Below are 18,357 nucleotides of genomic sequence, written 5' to 3'. Positions count from 1 at the left end.
TATTCAAACTAGAGATGTACTTACTTCTGTATTGCGTTCAGGATACCCCACATGTACTGATCTACTTCAAGGCCTTCTAAAAGGGCTGTTTTACTGTAGGCGAGAGAAGCAGATGTCTAATATTAAAGAGGGAATGCATTCAATCAATAGAACATACGGTTCATTGTCTGACGAATGGACAGAGAGCACATCGCACACATAGGGAGCTGGTCTGGACGGCATTTCAACAGACCAGCAGCCCTATTCTATTTTCCACAACAGTTAAACAATGTGTGGGAAAGACTGCATTTGCTGGGAAACTTGTTTTAGTAACAATGGCAGCACTAGACTTAACTCCCAAAATTATTTAGATAAAATTAGCATTAAAAAAAAACATTACACTCACTTGCAAACAGGACACCTCCATGTTCCTCGCTCACAGTTGAGCTGTAGATAGGACTCTAGATCGAAGCACTATAAAAAGGAAGGGCTCATATTAAATCTTGGGCAAACAATGTAAGTATTTCACAGAAAATATGAACAGCGTTATATGAAAGCAGGTGGTTTCTCCGATACACTGACCTGTACGTGTTTGCAGTCGTGTCCCCGTGCAGGAAGTTGGATCCGCCTAAATGTGATCGGGCATTTCAACGAAACTTTAATTGCTGTCTGCTCTACTCCATCCTCACCATTCAGAGCTGCATTACCAGACGAAGCTGCTACACTGCTGAAATTCCTCTTTACTGCATAGGCAAAAAAGTAACGTATAAGTATACAAAATAAAACTTTTAGCAACATGGTGAACATTCACATGCTGTTAATTCACTCAAAAATGGTACAATCCTGAAAATAAGTTTCTCAAAATTGTACAAGTATCTTTCTCTAGTGATATAACAAAAACATAATTGTGACTATGTCACTTTTACTATATTATTTTGCATAAATATATGTTATAGCTAGACCCAATGAAATATGAACACTCTTACTTATGGTGAACATCAGTAGAGGTAACTTACTTTTTGTGATACAGTGTTCAGCTGGGAGAAGCCTCTTCTTCAGCAAACCCTGCAGTACTGAACGTACTGAAGGCCGATGAACTAACTGAAGCACGAACAAGTGCGACTGTGAGACACAAAAGTAAGATTCATTATAAAAAAGCCCAACAACAAGCACCTGCCCTCTAAACAGTAACACTCTATAAATCCCAACATAGAGATTAGATATCCCACTACCTTATTACAAGCATTATGGAATAATAATCTAACAATAACAATCACTCTTTGGAAGGGTTACCATAAACAACCCAGCCAAACACACAAACCATTTGCTATTCTGAAACAGAGTGTGAACTGTATTATATTACTTTTCCTCGATGTCTTAGTAGCTCTGATAAAAATCTGCTCACTGCCTGCTGCCATTTTTAGAGACTGACAAACCACATCCCAAGTCACTGAAGTGCATCAGTAAATATAAATGGAATATATAGTATAGTTCCAGCAACATTGTAAGATATCGTCATGGCAGATACCGTATTGCATTCAAACATATAATAAGGAGTCTTATATGGGTGTTAACTACAAGCATTTCCGCGTGTGTGTTAGGGAATTTAGACTGTAAGCTTCAATTGAGCAGAGACTGATGTGAATGGTTACATATTTTCTGTACAGTGCTGCAGAATATGAATGCCACTATATAAGTATAAAACAATAATAATTGATTGTGTTCACTTGCAAAAATTGTTATTTGCTTGTACTACAGATTGCTCAATAGACAGTACAGTTCCGGAACAGAAGGTGGACACTTACACAACAACAAGCAGTGACAGTAATCTGGATGGTGTTTCGGCCTGGCTGGCAGACGTGCTTGAGGTGCAATGGTTTGTGGGAAGTCTTGTTGTCACCGCGCTCGATGGTAAGAGGAGTGGCATTGACGCTGACCTGCACAGATGCTGGCCAGTTCGTGTTCATTTGTCGGTCTTCATGATGGTAGCACTTAAATTGCAGCTCCAGGTCAGACCTGTGTAAGGCAACAGTAAAATAAACAAACAATATAAAATGAACTGTGCATACCACATTGCAATTCAAAATCATCTGAATTTACTGAAACATAGAAGTGTTCACATACTTTCAATTTATATTCAAAAAAGAGGATTTTTGTATTTACGTTAAATCCGTTTCTCTGATTCCGTCTGGGGGACACTGCTTACCATGGGTTGTGGAGGGAGCTCAGGAGTTGGCACCTAGCGAATTATTTTTTAGCACTGCTGACAGACCCCCCTCCCCTCTACAATCCCCCTGCCTTTTCCTGTTCCTCTCAGTTAATTAAAAAGCCCTAAGGAGAAAAGGCCAATCAACCAAGAGCACACAGAAGAAAAGCAGAAGGGAGGGATCGCAGTGTCCCCCAGACGGAATCAGAGAAACGGATTTAACGTAAGTACAAAAATCCTCTTTTCTCTTTCATCCAGTCTGGGGGACACTGCTTACCATGGGGACGTTTTAAAGCAGCCCCCTAAGGGTGGGACCACTCTAAAAGCTCGGGCCGTAGAGCAGTACGGGCAAAATTTGCATCCGAAGACGTAAACACCTTAAACTGATAGAACTTTGTAAAAGTATGGACAGAAGACCAGATGGCTGTTCTGCACAGTTGGTCCGCAGAAGCCCCATTCCTCGCTGCCCAAGACGCCCCCACCGATGGGGTGGAATGAGCCGTAAGTCTCTCTAGCACAGGACGGTTAGCCCTGATATAGCCTTTGTAATTGTTACCCTAATCCATCTCGCAATTCACTGCTTAGAGGCTGGCCAGCCTCTATGAGAATCCTTAAAGGACAAACAGAAAATCGGTACTCCGAATTTTGGAAAGCTCTCTTAACATAAATGCGGAGAGCCCTAACAAACATCTAATTTCTCCATATACACCTGATCAGACTGAGAAGCTGTCCGAAAGGCCGGAACCACAATTTCCTGGTTCAAATGAAAAGCTGAATACCCTTCGGAACAAAGGAAGGGAGAGTTCTCAATACCACTCTGTCCTCGTGGAACACCAGTTATGGTTGTCGACAGGACAGAGCTCCCAACTCTACGAGCGAATGCAATAGTCAAGAAAAAACACCACCTTCCAGGTCAGAGACCTAAAATATGCCAAAAGTAAGGGTTCAAAAGAAGACCTTGTAAGCATATCAAGCACAAGGTTAAGATCCCAAGGTGCTGTAGGAGGTGTGTAAGGAGGCTGGATCTGTAAGACCCCCTTAAGAAACGTCCTGATGTCTGGCATATCCGCTAACTTCAGGTGGAAGGAAACTGACAGGGCCCATACCTATACCTTTAAGGAACCTAAGTGGAGACCTGCCTCAAGATCATCCTTAAGAAAGGCCAGAAGTCGGAAAAGACCAAAAAAGAGGAAGTATGATAAGACCTATTTTCACTCCATCTGATATAGGCTCGCCAAATGCTATGATAGATGCGAGCCGAAACAGGCTTACGAGTTCGTAGCAGAGGGTTCACTACACTGGGGAATAAATCCCTAGCCCTCCAGAGCCTGGCTTCAACAGCCATGCCGTTAAATTCAGGCAAGGTAAATCCTGGTGACAAAAAGGACCTTGAAGGAGAAGATCGTCTCGCGACGGGAGACGATGCTTTCGCTTTACCGCCATAGAGATTATGTCCGTGTACTACACTCGCCGCGGCCCTGCAAGTGCTATCAGAATTACCGGCAGAACACCCTGCCTCACTCGACTGAGTACTCAAGGAATCGTGGGAATTTGGGGGGGGATGGTGGGGAACAGATATCGCAACCTGAAGTCCCCCGATATGGTCATTACGTCCGCTGCTACTGCCAAAGGTTCCCTGCCCCTGCGCCAAACCTGGGAACCCTTTTGTTGTGTCTGGAGGCCATGAGATCTATATCCGGTAGACCCCACCTCTGAACAGCTTCCGGATGGAGCGACCCTTCCCCTGGCATCATCGCATTGCGACTGAGATAATTGGCCTCCTGACACGAAAATATTTGAATAAAACCTTTCCCTTTCTGGTTTTCTGGGAGTCTGCAAATAATTTCTTGCCGAAAGAAGAGAGGCGACACAACTCTATATTGCCTGTCTTCTCTGAGGATCTCGGGTATCGGGGTTACAAGAACGTTGTGGAACAGGACCCAAAAGATATATCATTTACCCCCTTGTTATAATGCTCCGATTCTAAGGGTCCTGAGAGGACGCTGTCCATTGTTAGAACCTACCTCTGTCTGAGAAGCTTCTAGAATTTGTTTGTTGTCTGTCCCTGGATGACTGGCCCCTAGGAAGGAGGTCCCCCGAAAGGACTGCCTCAAGGAGCTGAAACACGTGGGGCCGCTATGCCTACGTTCACTGGCAAAAAGGTGTCTTTGACACCCTTTGCCTGAGAATGATACTGTTTAATTCCAAAGCCGAACAAACCTGATGGTGAAAAAGGAATGGTTTCTAAGGATTTTCCAGATTCCGAAACAGCCTCCCAGGATTTCAGCCATAAGGTTTTTCTTGCTGAAATTGCCGAAGCTTGAATAGAGGAAGACACAGACGCTGTGTTCTGAGCTGCCTCATAAGGATAACCAGATGTCTCTTTTAAATGTAAAGCTAGGGAAAGGAATTCTGAATTCTGCAAGGCCTCAGCCAGCTGCTCTGCCCATGTTTCCATGACTCTAGCGAACCAAGGCGAAGCAAATGTGTGTCTGAATGAAGAACCCGCTGCTACAAAATTAGACTTTAGCTGAGATTCAATTTTGCGGTCAGTGGTGTCCTGCATAGTTGCAGTGCCCGGGACCAGCAGGATAGTGTGGCAGGCTAACGGGCTATAGGAGTATCCGCCTTAGTGATTCCTTTCCAGCGAGCCAGATCCTCTTCTTGTAATGGATCTACGTAGGAGAATCTTTTTGGTATAGAAAACTTTTAATCAGGTTGTTTCTATATTCCCTCAGCAATATCTCTCCATTCCACCAAAGGAGGAAAACAAATAATCTTTCTTCTGGCTTTTTTAAAGAGACTTCTGTTTATAGGACTAGGATCCTCTGCCTCTGGGAGGTCAAAGGCCTGCCTCACCGCTAATACCAAATCCTCAATGGCCTGATATCTGGCAGTTTCCTCCCGATTAGATACGTGAACCTGGTCCGGATCACAATTTGCTTCCCCTTCTTCAGATAAGGATTAGTGGATCTAAACCGCTTTCTTTTAGTAGGGCCCAAATATGGGGATTCAAGTAACTGGTTTAGCCTGTCTAAACCCTTTATTAATCATGAGAAGCATGCTGGTTCTGCCGAGACAGGGGTCTGATCCGTTATCAAAGAAGAAGGGCCTGCTATATCCGTCCCAGTAGAAGCAGCCGCAGCAGGACCCCCCCACAGTCGTGACAACATTTTGCAATACAGAAGAAAGCGCTGCCGAGCTTGTCAAAAACTAAGTAGATTTAGTGAGAAGCTGGGGTAAAGAGGAAACTGACTGTGTAAAGCCACCCAGGCCGCTTCCTCCGACAGAGAGGCTAAAATCTGCTGTGTTTGCGCAGATGGGGGGCCCCCTTCGCAATCAGAAGACAGTGCCAACCGGTCCCTCTGCCCATATGGTAATTTAACCTTACCTCTATAACAACAGGTAAAATGTTTTTCAATAGGACCTTTTCCTTTATCTAACATTTTACAAAGGAAAGATTCACCAAGCACACCAGACTTGAGGGAGACAGAGAGAAAAACAAGTAATCGACTAATCTACAATAAAAGTTGCACTTGTCTCTTTAAATAATGTGATTTTAGGCAAGTAAAGAGTACAATAATATTACCCCTACTAGCCCCATTTTGTCAGTAAACAATATACAGTTTTTATAAATGCTTAATAAAAATAGAATACTTAGCCAAAAGGCCAAACACAGGAGAGAAGTCCATCAGCGATGTCCTGATGCCTGCTCCCACAAGGCTGTCTCTGTTCCCGGGCTTCTTCTTAGTTCCAGAAGACCGGAATACTGCCAATAAATTGAAGAGCAGGGGAGCTCTATATAATTTTAGCTCTCCCTCTTCCGATATTCTGTCTCCATTTTTTTTTTTTTTTAATATAAAAATAAATAATTAGCAGAGTAATGGAGACCTCGAAAAGATTGAGGTCTCCTGCAGCGGTTGGACCCCGATGCCCCCTCCTATTTCTGAGGGGTGACCTTGGTCTGCCCCCTTCATACCTTCCCGGGCTTCTGTCTCATGCCTGCCCGGGTCTTTCCAAAATGGCCACCGGCTGATGCTCTGATAACCGGCGCTCTATGCCTGCAGTGGCAGCGCCGGTTATCGGGGAGGCTGAGAGTGACAGCGGTCCGGAGAGACCGCTTGTCACTCTGATGTAAACCCTGCAAAAAAAACTCAGTCAGTGAGAGCCCTCGGCTCTCATCTGACAGAGCAGGGTCTATGCTGCGGCTTTTGGGAGTGTGCTCTCTATGATAGAACACACTCCCAAGTCTGCTGTCAAAATAAAAAAGTGTCTAAACTAAAAATTAAAAGTTAAATACCTGAAAAAATAAATAAATTAAATTAATAATTTCACTAGCTAAAAATTTACAGCCCAACTCCTTTGGGCACCTAGAAAAAACTGAGAGGAACAAGAAGAGGCAGGGGGATTGGAGGGGAGGGGTCTGTCAGCAGTGCTAAAAGTTAACTAGCTAGGTGCCATCTCCTGAGCTCCCCTCCACAACCCATGGTAAGCAGTGTCCCCCAGACTGGATGAAAGAGAAAGGTTCTTTCCTGAAATCAACATACCAGTGGATAAATGAACAAGAGCAAAGCTTTGGGAGAAAAGAAGGGCACTTAAATTGCTGCCAAAAGGGCAGCGAAATATCCAAGCAAATCAAATCCACACCTAAAAACAATGAAGACTGCTACTAGCCAGCAGCCTTAGCAACTCTGGGAAACAATTCAGTGTTACTATCAGACCAATTCTGATTGAGAAATAATAAAGCAGATATATAAATGTAGAACCACCCTATCAATCAACATCAATGCTTTTGTTTTGTTTGTTTTTTTAAAAAGCAACTTAATGATACAAAATATCTAAATGCCCTTTATGTTCTTTACTCTCCACTTACCTCCACATGAGGGTCTGATGGACAGTCGGCCGCAAGTGGAACACATGGTTGCTTACGGCAAGGTTATGTTCCAGTCGGAAAGGCTCCAGTACTACTCCATCCCGCACAGGAAACGTCAGTCGCAGTTCGTCTGTGTGGCTGGCTGAGATCGAAGAAGGAGAGAAAGTGTGAACTTTCCCTTTAGCATCTGCAGTGCGACATGTAAAGAATTGTAAGCAAAGCTCAGAGGACCAGAGACCCTAGCACACCTCTAGGGTTAAGCAAGTAGCAAAATCATGGCTCCAACAACCGGATGTAATTTTTACCATAATACAAATAACATGAGGCTCTGTGACACTAAGGAAACTGATGGTAAGTTTGGAACATCTATCCTGTACAGACAGACTATGTAGTGAAGCCTATTACGTGCTAACTGTCTACAGTAATACAGGTGGCTCAGGCTTATTTGAAAGCAATGCTCTGTTTGTAATGCGACTAGCGCTATATAATTTGTTTGAATTAAACTTGTTCCATCAATACATACAAAGTTTACAATCCACCACATACATGTTCAGCTCCTAACTAAAAAGCATGGCCTGTACTAGTTCCTAACTCACTTGGTGGTGGAGGTAAAGCGCTCATATTCGGCTTGATGTCCGGAGGAAATGGAGGCTTGACGTCTTGACTGGGAGACAGGTATGGAGGGATACTGCTTCCAGGAGTCATGGGTGGTGTGGGGTTTCCTGGAACAGGTGAGTGAGGGTAATTGCCAACAGGTCCCGGTCTGGAGGGCTTCAAAAGAAAGAAAAAGTATTAATTAGACTTGGTGGCTAGATGTTATACATAACTGCTACAAGTCATTTATGCCCCTGAAAAGCCATACTCATTTCACCGTCAATAAAACAATCTGCTACCAGTGACTTACAATTAAAAGTCTCAAACTCCAGCAGAAACCATAAACCCAAATGGTGAAGGGAATATTAAGTTAACAAGCCATTTTTTGTTTTTACTATGTGATTTACTTCAAGGTTTTGACAATTTAAAACCTCAACTTAACCCTAACAAGCTATTATGAGTATTCCCCTCTGTGTGAACAGGTGACATAATTACTGACTCAATCAAATGGATTAAGGAAATGTTGGTGGTTCTTGAGAACCAAAAATTGGGTCCTAGTTTATATAGACTGATGTTCCATTTCTCTTTCATTCTATTTTGACAGCTTAACGGAGAGACGAAATCACAACGATCATTGATTACTATGTAGAGATGACGATGCAGTACACATGTCTTGTTTTTTCAAAGCAAATGTCAGAGCAGGAAAGGAGAAAAAAGTATTACATGTTCTAATTTTTTGTCCCCGCTCCCACTTGCTCCTTGCAAAGATAGCCATGAATACTGCAGTGCCTTGATATCTTTGAGAGATTTGTTAAGTTGTCACAAATGGAACAGAGGAGGATATGAAAAGCCTAAGCATGTTCAAATAGCTTCAATGATTGCGCAATTGTGTGGCCGCGCACATAAAGAGCAATTACGGTACTGCCACATCGCAGATTTCCCTTCACAACCCTAAAGGGAACCCCCCAAAGGGCACCTTTGAAGGGAAATCTTTGGTGTAGCTGTATCGGGAAGGAAGTAGCTGCACGTAGGCGCGATCCCAGAAGCTAATTGAATATGCCTCTAAGATTAATGTGTTTGTACCCATGAAAGTGAAATGGATAGGTTTGTTTTTACAGTCAGTAAATTTACTGATTGTTGCTATTACTGAATTAGTAATGGCAATCATTAAACGTATGAAAAATAATAAAATATCTGATTAGTCTGAACCGGCACAGCCTAAAGTTAAAGTGCTAGTGGAGAGATCGGAGAAGGAAACCAATCATCAATATATTTATTTTGAACATGTCTATAATAGCAGAACTTTATTTCTGTGTTGCTTTATATGGAGGAGACTCATCCTCACAATCAACATAGTAAACAGGAACAAAACCACAACAAACATGGTTCCAATCACTGAAAATATTTAGATTGTTTTATAAAGATCTGCTGATAACTATTTTTACAATATGAAAATGTGTCAATAAATAAATAGTTATAGCTAAGCTAAGAATGTCAAGGCTCCGGCTCAAACCATTAGTGTGATGTATGTAATAATGCAGTGTTTTTACTGATCACTGACTTCTGACCACCAGTAAATTTACTGATGATTTATAACTATGATAGCAAACCAAACATTTTTCAATCAAATAAATAGCAAAGTCTAGTTATAATAAATTGTACACAACATGCCAAAACTTATTAAAAATATTTTCATGATAGTTCTCCTTAAACAGGTTTCACAAATAAAATTCACCATCCCTACCCACCCGATTTCATAAGATTCCCTCAGTGGATGATGGATTTGGTATGAATTCACACTCACCCCGTTCATACTGCCTTGGCTATAGCTATTGTAGCCGCTCCCAGAAAAGTTGTTATTTTGTCCATTAAACTGCTCTGGCTATTAAAAAAATAATAATAATGAATTAAAAATGTACAAAAAAAATGATCAAAAAATACTATCAAGAGAAAAAAAAGCAGCTTAAGAAAATCAGCGACATGAGAAATGAATTGCCGAAAAGCAGCAACTGAGTTACTCCAAAGCAGTGACTGAATCAGTGTTCTCCCCAGCACCTATATCCCGGGTGCTCCAACCGGCTGTTTTTACCTCGCACCCGGCACTTGGAGCCCAACAGTGTACTATTATAATAGAATAATTATAATTATTAGAATTATTATAATACTAAAATAATAATTGCAATTGTTTCTCCTATTACAACAGGCACTATGTGAGCACTACAGCCAGCAGTGTGTGTGTGTGTGTAAACCACTGACCACCAGTCTGACCAATCCTGGCAGGTGTGGGCAATAATGTCCAAAGTGTTACAACTTCCCCCACCTGGCTACTCCTTAATGCCACCCGACTGGCAAAATTTTCTGGGGAGAACACTGTGAATGCCTGGCCAGAAAGTGCAAAAGGTAATGTCCTCCTTCACCATGTGACAGCTAGCTTTCTATTGGATGCTTACATGAAACAAAAGGCAGAAGTTAAAACAGGAATTTATTTACATTTATCGGGTACAAAGGAGTTAATGTCAGTTTGTTCCAGGAGACCTACAATTATAGTTACATGATCAGTTATTTGACATTGGTTGGTTTTCGTGATGAAAAACTAATTAATGTACTGTAGTCTAGGGCCTTTTTTCAATTTGGGTGGCATATACAGTAAATATCTACTGGTGTCTATTCCTAGTAATCCTATTAAATACAAAATATTAGAACTCCAAATACTAATATACATTACTAAAGCAATATTTATTATCAGTATTGAGAGTAAAAAAAAAATCATTAGCAAACACTAGTATTGTCCTTGAAAAAAGGGGACACATGAGTGACCATGTTACTATTTGGGCTATAATAGAGTGCACCAGTTAGGAATGGCATAGGCATAAACAGTGAAGGAACACATATGCAGTACTGCTGGCTATCCTGAAGCTTCTCACACTATAAATCATTCTTGCAGACAATGGACAAAGATGAGACTGTGGGCCTGATTCATTAAGGAACGTAAATGTTTATATGTGCTGCATATTGTGTAAAATTGCCCTGCATATTCTCAGAAGCGGACCATTTGCCAGTGAACGCATGTAGTCAATGTACAGTAAAAGGGTGTCCCAAGGTTGAGCACATGCACATCTGTCTGATTCAAGCTCTGGGCATCTCTCAGGTACGTGACTTTCAGCCATATCACTTGCACTAGCTACAGGTCAGGTGTAAGTGCAGACTGATAGTGATGACTGTCACGTATGTATGCCAGAACATGTCTTTGCAATCAAGAGCAACTGTAAAACTGCATTTTATGTACAGTAGGCATTAATAACATCCTAAAACATGTATTGCATATACAAAAAATAAATCTGAAAAAAAACACAACAACTTTGTTTGATCAACGATGATATTAATAACAGGTGTTTTTGTATTTAATGATTTTATTTTTTTTCTGTGCGTTCTGAAGGAACTTAATATATACATAAGTATTGTGCATATCCTGCAGTGTGTTCCGTTGTATACAGGAAGTGGTGTATAGGCAGAGCGTACTAATACCGTATTCAACTAGAAATATTTTTTGAGATCCGCTTGTTGTATATGGGCGCACCTGCGTGCAATTTCCATCGGATTAAAAAAAAAAAAAGTGTTCCTTGATAAATCAGGCCCTGTGTGTGAAAATAAAAAGTGGCTAAAACCAAACCTATAGCTTCCTATTTAAAGGTAAAGCATCTGGTTTACATTCAATGTGCTGGCATTCTGCTGCTGGGAGTGTGGACAGGTCTATATTGGTGGTATTCTTTTTGACATCATTATGAAAAGATTAGAACATAACGGTGTCAGGAGTCTCAGCTGAGACAGGGTGCCAGGTTGCCGTCAAAGCAATCAATCTGTCACACTGACATTGCAGTGTTGCTCCCACAGAATACTTGTCAGTTAATGACAGGTCTGCCAGGGATCAGCAGATGGGGGAGCATGGTGTATGTATGTGTGTATTAGTAGCACTACAGGGCCTGCCGACTGTACCCATCCTAAGCACAAGCATGGCATTTACAAAAAAGAAGACAGAAAAGGAAACTGCTTATAAAGAGAAAGGAGGCAGAAGTGGTGTTGCATACAGGAAGTAGGAGGACTGTAAACCAGACCTGAAACAAGAAAGATGCTTACCTACAAAAATGATGACATAATAGTATAATACAATCAGTGTAACATAATCCACTAGTCACCTTGTAATACTGCCCCATGTTGACACTCGGTGGTGGGTACTGTCCTGCACTTTGTTGTCCTGTCATCCTTTGGCCTGGATAGTTTGGGGATGTCATGGGTCTGGCAGGACTGGGGCTTGGATATTGCCCAGGCTGACTGGGAAATTGATTGCTTGGTCCATATTGCTGGCTACCATAACTGGGCTGTAAATGTAAAAAAGTATTAAAAAAAATGTAAATTTACAAAGTAATATTGTTGCCCCTTATCTGGCCACTGTGGTTCCCAAAAATGAATGATTCCAATCCTAAATCTATGTGGCTAATTTGGCTAGTAAAGTGATGAAATTGGAGAACTGACGTTTCGGCATGTGAGTGCAGCAGCGGGATAGCAGTCATTTTCTGACTGCATTTACCAACATGCCTGACGATAATCCCATCACTGATCGGGATATTGGGCTTGTTTCAGGGTTGACACATGCTGTAATATAGAGCCTATTGCCTGATACAGATGTGATTATCTCAGCAAATGATATTAAAACTCTAAAATCCGCTACCAGCATTAAGTTCGTGCAAAACCCCCCAGAAAAGTTGGGAAGAAAGGCGAGGATACAAGTGAGGGATTAGAAGATCAACCAAGGAAATGTTACGTCTATTATTCAATACAATGGCCACAGTATATAAATGAATTAAGGGGCCAAATGTTCAAGTATAATAAAAATTCCAGGTACTGTATTGTTGTAAGCAAGGTCACTGTACAATCCAGGAGCAAACTTAGTGGTTTGTTGTTAGATACTCTTGATCTGTTCTCAGTCATTGTCCGAGACACATCCTCAAGCTCTTGTACTGTGGGAGGATTATCACACATTAATATGGGCTCATACTCGCAAGCATTTACAGATCCACTTGGGGTAAATTCACCAAAAGGGAACGGTAGTGTAGACAGTCCTCAGAATAGTGTTTTACTAATTATAATGAGCACCAAACTGCCAATGCTCACAGCAATTATTTCAACACACCATAGACCCTGGATATAGAATGCTGCATATTTCTTCAATATTTATTGTATTTGCAGTGAGTACTGACTGTGCTATCCTTATGGTGATCCATAGATTCCTATTGTGAGGACCACCTATGCAGAGATCATCTTTCAGTAAATACAGCCCAAGACAACATACCATGAATGGCCCATGAGTACATATCAGAAAGGTTGTGTTCTCGGAAATAACAGCACTCAAATCCATTTTACCACCACTAAGTGGTGAATACTACTATATATTCATCTAAAAACATTTACCTTACATAAATGTTAAGAGAGTGTGCCTTTAAAACCATCACAAATATTTTACTATATACCCCACAAATGGTGATGCCCACAACTGTAATAGTATTAGTTGGGATTGCCACTAGTCTGTAGCATGCATTAATTAGGGTCACTGCTCACCTCTCCAGGGTATGGCCTTTTCATGCCCTGCATAGGGATTGACTGAGGCCTGGGGCCAGGGTAACTTTGCTGGGGCATCCTTTGGCCATGAGCTCCAAAAGGATTCATGCCAGGTCGAGGCTGATTCATCCCCATTGGTGGGCCACTCATATTGGAACCCATTCCAGCTGGGTTCAAACTCCCTGACATAGCAGAGGGGACTCGTGGGCCAGGCTGGTTCATGAACTGACTGTTGTAGGCCTGAGCTGGACCCATCTGGAAAGAGGAACACACCTTCAACAAAAGAAAGAGAAAAGAATAAAATGCAACATGCGTGTCTGAAAGGGAGGAGGGTAAGGCAGGAAAGGAATATAGACTGATAAAGGGAGAATGATAAATACATGTCGCATTTTTTAAAGCACAGTCAATGTGTTATCCATCTAAATAAATTGACAGAATTCAGATCCCCTGAATGTGTAACACACCCTGCCGGATTGCTAAACTTTTAAAACCCAAGAAATATATACAAGGGTTATTTGGAATACTACATTTTGGATATTCCATAAATAAATGCAGGGGCTGAATAGGGCAGCAGCTGTAGGATATCTGCAATGATATAAAGTTTTCAGCACAAGTATAATTATTTTAACTGAGTTAAATATTAAATGCTACAGGAGCAGAATGTGTGCCATGACACATGCATGTAAAACGAAAAACACAAACGACTATTTACACAAGTTCAGTGAAATTGCACTTATAAGCGACAGACAGGATAAAAAAACACAAAAAGGACTTACTGGGCCATACTGGTTCATGTCTTTGTTCTGTGTCTCCTGCAGTGCTGCCACCGTAGCAGTTGCCGTGGCAGTAGCTGTAGCTGCTGCAGCAGCAACAGCAGCTGCAGCAGCAGCTGCCGCAGGTTGAGTGAAATCTGCAGGTTGCCGCGTGTGAGGTGGGATGCCCATTCCAGACGGGTTATTGGGTCCACCAGGGTAGCTGGGAGAAAACAAGTTGTTTACATTTTTCGGAAACCAGTGTACACGATCTATACTTCATAATCTAATCATGAACGACACGTAGCTTTTGCATACACATATACACACAAACACTAGATATCAGTTTAATATAGAATGCAACAAATTTAAAGCACTTAATAAAATGTGTACTTAGACCTTGGCTACTACCAAGCAAATTCATGCTTACAACAAACTTGCCTCTATAACTGAATCAGTGCATTTTCCATATTAAATATAATGAGTGCATACCTAAATGGAACAAGTTACAAAACATAGTACCATAGTGCAATGCTTTATAAGTGCAAGTTGTCTGTCTTACCTCCCAGCAAATCCTCCTCCGCCTGGGTAGTTTGGACGCCCATACATGCCCTGTTGCATATAGGGCTGGTTAGATGCTCCCTTTGAGGAAAACTGCTGCTGTTGCCCAGCAAACTGTGGAGAGTTCATGCCAGCGCTATTGCTGTTCATGCCAGATGCCATGGGGTTGCCAGCTGGATTCATTGGATTGTTTGCATTAACCATAGGGTTCCCCAGCACCTGGTAATAATAAAGGAAAAATATACATAAAACAGATACTTGTTGCAAAGAAAAACACAGAGAATGAGCAGCTAGATGACCCAAAGCCATCTGCACCTATGCCATAATGCCACATCTCCTGCTGCTTTCATTGTAAAATCAAATTCCATTCACTTACATTTTCCATATCGCCATATCTAAATTTCGACTTCAACCACTGCAGCAATAGTCATGACATTTCACTAAATTCTTATTGTTACTAAGCAAAATAAACAAACATTTTGAAATAAATATTTTATATGTATGAAATTGGTGATGTACAACTCAAAACATATGTTGCTACAGAACTTTCCATTGTTACAGCTTCTATTACAATATTAATACACCAAAGAAACATATTACAAGATGGACTACTGATCAAAGTTCTGCATAGCATTGAGTTCTGCATAGCATTGTGTTCCATTTTGTAATACCAATGTCTACATTCCAAGTATACTCAAATAGGCTTCCACAAACATACAGTGGCAAGATTTTGGTTTAATTAAGTTTGGTTGTAAGAAATGTAGGGAATATATGTTTCTGTGAACACAACTTAGGTTTATATATCACTGTATATTCAGATGTTCCCTGCTATGAATGAATTATTAGTGTAGGGACCCATCTGAATGCGTTCACCTTGTCATGGTAGATGGACATTTACAATATTATTTTAATGAACCTGTTTCTTGTTGTGATTAGTATGTCTTTAGAATCTAAAGTGTGCTCCTGAATTCTTGCCCTGTAGTATGTAAAGTCAGTCATATGGTGATCCGCCATTTCATATATTTGACAAATTTGGGTTTGAGAGCTACAATTTCACCATTTAACTTGGCTTGATAAAAGAAAACATGGGAGTCATATTACTTTGTATTATTATGGCTAACTTACCTGACTCTGAGAAGTGTTTGTGACCCCCCAAACTGTAGTAACCACTGACAGAGAACCCGGAGGCTGACTCGTGTTCTGTTGCCAAGGGACGGAGTCGTAAGGGAAAGACCCATCACTGTGAAAAAAAGAAGAGTGGGGTCAGAAGGAGGATATGTGAGCAACTTCAAAAAAAAGGGAGGTTTAGAAATAATTCACACGCCTTTTCACAGACACGCAAAAAACTCCTGAATTGTTGAAAATCTAACATTATAAAAGCTGCTTTTAAACTGCTTTATAATAAAGACACACAAAACATTGCTATGACATACAAGTACTGTAATGGTAAACTTTTCTGATTAAGGGGAAAAATGTAAAAAAAGATTACAACTTATGAATCAATGAATAGTTTTGCTTTGATCACATGTATATGCAAGGCAAAAGGAGGGAGGGTTTTACTAGTAATTTTGTTAGCGCTTACTTCTGCATGTAAACCAGTAACTACAGATGTTTTATTCAATTTACACATGGACAGTTAGGATATGTTATGTCATGTCTGCAAACCTCTTCAGTTTTCACCTATACAAAATCTATAAAGTTCCCCGACAGCTTGTTTGATGTAGACTTACCCATGAGACAGGGATGGTTTCATGGAGGTCAAAGAGTTCATGGGGGGCTGCATGGGGAGTTTCCCAGGGGGGTCGTTCTGTCTGCTCTTTTGGTGGCGCAGAAGGAGAAGCCTTCCCAATTCTTCACACCACGAGGAGAGGAGGGCTGGAAAAGGATGGAGGGATTAATAAATGTACCCTGAAGCACTACATAAACACACAGCTTACATTGTACACTAAAAATTACAGTATTCTGTAATAACACTACAGCAGTACTAAACAACTACATTTAAAAGGACACCCAGAAGTTTAAGCACTCATGAAGGTGTCAGATGTGTACTTTATGATCAAGTTCTGAATAAAGAACACATTATATGCATAACCGAGATGCACAGATAAGCCAGCACCTTGTATGCAACAGAAGGAATTTGGAATTCTGCACTAGGTAGCCATTGTTTCCTTCTTAATGTGTTCCCCCTATTACAGGTGCCAATGCAGGAAAGTATATTACTGTATAAGTGTGCTTTTGCAGCACTGGTTTGCCAACACACTTAAAACAAGGATTATACACTGGGGTCACCCATTTTCTTCTGTTTAGAAATGAGCAGAGTAAGGAATGAGGAGTTGGAGATACGCTACAATGTGGGCCTGAGACTCGCAGACGAAAAACACAGCTAGCAGGAACGTAGCAGACACTGGGACACGGACACGGACACGGACACACACACACACATCCCCTTGGTGTCACACTTGCTGCCTCTCCCCTGCAGGCTGAAAAAGACAGCAGCACAGCGTAACAATGACAATGGTGTATTCTATCAGAAGGGGAGTGGCCTTCATTGCAATAGAGCAGATACAGCTGTCAACCCCACACCAGCTGCAATCCAGAAATGTATATGTGACTTCTACTGCCTGTATGCAAGTGATCAATTTGATATGTAAGGGAAATCATATAAGCAAAAAAAATGGGAAAAGTTTTGTTGAAAACGGGAAGAGGCACTTGTGCAATTTACTAATAAACATCACTACAGCAATTTCAATCTTTACCCTCCCTTATTACACACCTAAACAATCATTTTTGTGATTTCCACTATAAACTGTCAACTTGTCCCCAAAGAATATAAAAATGCTGTCTGGTACTCTACTTGGTAAAGTAAGCATGCATTTTATTTCAGAGTGAGATCCTTGAGAACACACTAGATGGCGCAATTGCTTTAATTCCATCACTTTCAGTCTCTGATAAGGTTCAGGTTGAAGAGCAGTCTGTACATGCAGTTTAAAAAAGCTGCACTTATCATTTAAGCATATTTTCCCACCTACATCCTGCTCAATGGATTTCACTGCAACTCTTGTTTATTAAAGCAGCCCCGTGGCATTACTGTCATACAAATGCCCCTGTTTATATGGATCAGCTGGCAGCATAATTTAGTACATAAAATGCTAAATTAATCTTATAGAATATACAAAAGCAATCAGGTGCAGTGGAGTCAAACTAAATATTGACTATAAGAATTATGATTTAAGTGCAGAGAAACAGTGTACAAGCCTTTGATTTACAAGTATAATGAAACAATGAAAACATAATGGTACCTATCAAATCTCATCACTTTTGTGTGCAAACTTCCAAGATCGACAACAAACTATCAAAATTGTGCCCAAGGGTTTCCTTGTGGAAAAAACAATCTACAGTATTAAAATGTGACGACTGTTTGCATACTGTAAACTATTAATGACCTCCGATTAGACGGCATAATACAAATGTATTACATTACATTAAAATATGCCTGAAGAGCCGCTAGTAAAAGCCATCACCATATTTCAGCTGTCTTGTGGGTTTTGGGTGGTTAGCTTACCAGCGGAAATTGAAAGCATGAAACACTTTATTTAGATACAAGAAAAAAATAAACCTTATTAATAAAAAAGAAAACCCAGATCACTTCAAGTGTTCAGCCACAATACATCATTTTGGCTGCTTTAATCTACACTTGTGATTTATGCATCAAACTGCTGCAGGTTGCAAACTAACCTTTAATTTACAGTAGACCAATTCAAAGGTCACTTTTTATGTGT

The 18,357-nt window shown here is 40.9% G+C and overlaps 1 protein-coding gene across 15 annotated transcripts in view; it reads right to left on the bottom strand.

Moving 5' to 3' along the window:
- The window catches only part of ZMIZ1 (zinc finger MIZ-type containing 1), a 292,396-nt gene that overhangs the window by 10,002 nt on the left and 264,037 nt on the right, over positions 1 to 18,357 (bottom strand). For 12 of the 15 annotated variants that reach the window (XR_012693403.1, XM_075217109.1, XM_075217108.1 and 9 more), the window contains 14 exons: positions 16,309 to 16,453; positions 15,704 to 15,818; positions 14,580 to 14,797; positions 14,042 to 14,240; positions 13,266 to 13,538; positions 11,846 to 12,028; positions 9,457 to 9,534; positions 7,655 to 7,829; positions 7,059 to 7,245; positions 1,785 to 1,995; positions 996 to 1,101; positions 562 to 722; positions 386 to 453; positions 25 to 93 (listed from right to left, as the gene is read on the bottom strand). Coding sequence is in view for 14 of the 15 variants with exons in the window: in XM_075217109.1 (XP_075073210.1) it covers positions 25 to 93; positions 386 to 453; positions 562 to 722; positions 996 to 1,101; positions 1,785 to 1,995; positions 7,059 to 7,245; positions 7,655 to 7,829; positions 9,457 to 9,534; positions 11,846 to 12,028; positions 13,266 to 13,538; positions 14,042 to 14,240; positions 14,580 to 14,797; positions 15,704 to 15,818; positions 16,309 to 16,453 (2,188 nt within the window). In the remaining variant the exon portion in view is untranslated. The remainder of the gene's footprint in view (positions 1 to 24; positions 94 to 385; positions 454 to 561; positions 723 to 995; positions 1,102 to 1,784; positions 1,996 to 7,058; positions 7,246 to 7,654; positions 7,830 to 9,456; positions 9,535 to 11,845; positions 12,029 to 13,265; positions 13,539 to 14,041; positions 14,241 to 14,579; positions 14,798 to 15,703; positions 15,819 to 16,308; positions 16,454 to 18,357) is intronic. The other 3 variants (XM_075217116.1, XM_075217114.1, XM_075217117.1) reach the window with 3 other exon arrangements.

This window comes from Mixophyes fleayi, chromosome 6 (genome assembly GCF_038048845.1).
Source record: "Mixophyes fleayi isolate aMixFle1 chromosome 6, aMixFle1.hap1, whole genome shotgun sequence".
NCBI lineage: Eukaryota > Metazoa > Chordata > Amphibia > Anura > Limnodynastidae > Mixophyes > Mixophyes fleayi.
This window is presented reverse-complemented; position numbering and strand designations above follow the sequence as displayed.